Source organism: Octodon degus, unplaced genomic scaffold (genome assembly GCF_000260255.1).
Source record: "Octodon degus isolate 3935 unplaced genomic scaffold, OctDeg1.0 scaffold00007, whole genome shotgun sequence".
NCBI lineage: Eukaryota > Metazoa > Chordata > Mammalia > Rodentia > Octodontidae > Octodon > Octodon degus.
In genome coordinates, this window is record NW_004524583.1 from 11161562 (window position 1) to 11165049 (window position 3488).

The 3488-nt window shown below is 44.8% G+C and overlaps 1 protein-coding gene and 1 pseudogene across 9 annotated transcripts in view; both read right to left on the reverse strand.

Moving 5' to 3' along the window:
* Positions 1 to 3488, reverse strand: part of Ttll5 (tubulin tyrosine ligase like 5) — a 316364-nt gene that overhangs the window by 261327 nt on the left and 51549 nt on the right. For all 9 annotated transcript variants that reach the window (XM_023702383.1, XM_023702377.1, XM_023702375.1 and 6 more), the window contains one exon: positions 1263 to 1345. In XM_023702383.1, coding sequence (XP_023558151.1) covers positions 1263 to 1345 — 83 coding nt within the window. The remainder of the gene's footprint in view (positions 1 to 1262; positions 1346 to 3488) is intronic.
* Positions 7 to 1065, reverse strand: LOC105743457 (annotated as a pseudogene).

Genomic DNA, 3488 nt, shown 5'->3' on the forward strand with positions numbered 1-3488 from the left:
CAGCTAGAGAAAAGGGCTGAGGAAAATAGGATCTCTCTGGGAGAGCAGAAGAAAAGGATTAAAGAATTTGTTGCTTGCCACTTCCCACGCCCTAGAAGAACAGATCAGCAAACAGTCCATGCCATCCAGCCCAGCGGGCTGCGAGAGCGGAAGATGACAGTAACTCCAGCACAGCTGGACTTGCTTCTCAAATGCTGGAGGATGTAGGGAGGAGGCTGGAGCAGCATAAGCTTTCTTTTGCAGATCCAAGAAAGGAAACTTTAGGAGTCAGACCTTGGGATACTTTCCTCTTCTCCCAGGTCCTTAGGAGCAGCAAGGGTAGCTTCTTTACACCCTCTCTTCAGGGGCCACTTAGTGGCTGGGGGAATGGGCCTTGGGGAACAGGTACACAGGACGCTGGAAGCCTCTGGAGGTGTTGTGGGGTGTGGCAACAAGCTCATAGCTGGAGAAGCCCACCTCTGGGGATGTCAGGTAGGAACTGAACTGTTCGGGCTTCAGCTGGATTCGATAGTAGTTCTTATAGGTTGTTTCTGTGAGAGTCTTTCTCTTGCTGTAGGATGACCATGGTTGGGGCTCTAGGACCAGGATGCCGCCTGGGCGTAGGTGTCTGTAGATCCTTTGGAACATGCGCTTCAATCCCTCATCTCCCCAGTTCAGATGCACCCACTTGGTGAGGCTGAGGCAGAGCACCACATCATACTCAGCTGTCTGGGCCTCCACCAGTTCATCTCGTTCCAGCACATAGTTGCCCGTAGGCAGGGGACGGGGAGCTGGTGTGAAAAGGTCTCCTTGACACCCGACCCTTGTTCCTAAGGAATGAGTCTCAGCGGTCTCCGCCCAGCTCTAAACCCAACAACCTCCCTACCCCGCCTCCTTCCTCCCCCTGAGAATTCTAATCATATGAATATAAGTTTCTTGATTTTGGCACAGAGTGAACTATTAAATGACTGATCTGTAAATTCTTCATTTTTACTTTGGACAATTTTTATTGTTATATTCATTTAAGTTTGTAAATAATTTATTTACAATGTGCAATCTATTATTAATCACATGCTATGTACTCATTTCAGAAATATTTCTCTAAAATTCACTCTGTCTACATCTTGTATCTTCACATTTCAATATTTGTCTCCAATATACTATAAAATTACTGATTTTCAAAAAAGCTAATGAAAAGAAAAATGTGGGAATAAAAAAGTGAACACCTGCTCCTCAAGAGAAGGAACCACCTGGGTATGAGGGTGCATCTTTCACATACTCACATTGTTGATCAGGTAGACGCCCCGCCCCCTTGAAGAGGCCACTGGTTTGACTATCCAAGGTCCTCGGTCCTTAGAGTACGAATCTGCTCAAAATATTGGCAAATAAAAAGGAAGAGAGGAAAACAAAGAGAAGGAATATGAGTTCATTATCTTAAATTTTTAACAATTGTTATCCACTCAGGAACCCACAAAAACCTTCTGAATTTCTAGTTAGAGGGCAGCTGCTAGAATTTGTAGTTCTGTACTAACCTTAAAAATCAAAGGTGTGGGAAGAAGGAAAGAGGACAGCAAAATTACCTAAATAATTTTTCTTGAATGATTTCCCCCCCATCTTTTTTTGGCAGAACCAGGGATTGAACTCAGGCCCTTGTGCTTCCCAGGCAAGTGCTTATTCTACTGAGCTATCTCCCTGGCCCCTCCTCCTCTTTCTTAAATAAGATGAAAACAAAACAAGCAAAATCTGGGTGTTAATTATTGCTGACAGCCTTCAGGAATCTCAAATTCTCACCTCTGCTAACTAACAAGAGCTTTAGCAAACAGGAACAAGGTCAAATCTAACATTCGATCTCCAAACACAGTTATATTCCTTAAATCAGTGAACCCCAGCCTTGGGACCAGTTTTGTGGGGAACAGGTTTGCCATGGGCTGAGGTGAGCAGTGCTGTAGATACAGATGAAGCCTAGCACACCTCCTATATGTGGCCCCTCTTAAATAATTCCACAGAGCTTCTAGGAAAAGAAAAAATCACCTTCCTAAGTACAAGTGGCAAGAGAGCACAATAACCTACAAGTGAGATTAAAAAACATTTGCTTCAGTTTCTTCCCCAGGTTCAGCTTATACTTTCAATATCTTTGCATCCTGAGAGAAGAAAGAAGACAACTGATACTAACAGTCCCAAAGGCTTGCACATGCTGGCTCTACCTTCCACTTAGGGAGACAAGGGGACAAGCAAGGATGGGGGCCCCGGGCTGCTAGCTGCTAAGATCTTAGCCCAAGACAGGTGAGAAGGGTGCTAGCCCTAGCGTGGACTCTGCCCTTTCTCATTCAGACCAAAAGACTCCCATGGAGCAATGCTTACAGCTGCAAGGCTGGTGAGAAATGTGAAAGATGAAAATAAGACATTTCTTTTTTCTTGAGATTTTCACTCTCTGACATAAGAGAGATAGGGAAAGAAGAGATGTGTACAGAAATCAAGTAAATGGAAGTTTCTCAACAGATCTCATACAGCCTCCTTTTTGCACAGTGCCTAGCGCATCGAGATATTTGCGCCACTTTCTCTAGGACGCAGCAGTGCAGACCCAGGCAAGTTCCTGAAGTTCCTGCTTCTCCAGGCCAGGACTTCCAGCTATGTGCCTCCTCTCTTCTCCCAGTTGAGGGCACAAACACCCTTATCCTGAATCAGACCCACAGGAGGCAGCAGGTCCAACACTCCCGGCTCAGCGCCTCCTCCAGGTCACATGCCACACTGACTACTCCTTTCCCTGCCTTTCTCTCTGACAGGAGCCAAACAGTCTCTTAGAAGCCTCTCAACACAAACTTGACCTTGTCAGTGCAGATAAACTGTTTCACCAAGAGAAGGGGAAAGGCTCTTAGTCCACACTCCCTCTTTATCTCCTGCCTTTTCCCTTGCAGCTTAACAGGATTAGAGAACAATATAATATGCCACATAGACTCTAAAGCTCTACACATAGTTCTACTTCTAAAAGTTTATCCCCTGGTTCCAGTCACAAGTATATGAAATGTGGTATGCACAAGATGGCAAAACATGAATTAAATACACTAGACCGCATCAACATGAGGGGTCAGCAAATTGCTTTTGTAAAAAGCCAGACCATAAATGCTTCAGGACCTAAGGGCATGCAAGCTGCACTGCAAGTCCTCACGCCTGCCACTGGTGCTTGACAACAGATGTCAGGAAACAAAGGATGCTGTGTTACCATAAAACTTTATGTGAGGATACTGAATTTTTTTTATTTATTTATTTATTTAGTTTTTGAGGTACTGGGGATTGAACTCAGGACTTTGTGCATGCCAGTCAGGTTCTTCTGCCGCTGAGCTGTTCCCCCAACCCAGGATTACTGAATTTTTTTCTTTTTTTGGTGGTACCAGGCATCGAACTCAGGACCTTGCACTTGCTGGGCAAGCACTTATTCCACTGAGCTATCTCCTCGGCCCAATACTGAATTTCTTATCACTCATCACATTCTCACATTCTATTTCTTTCTT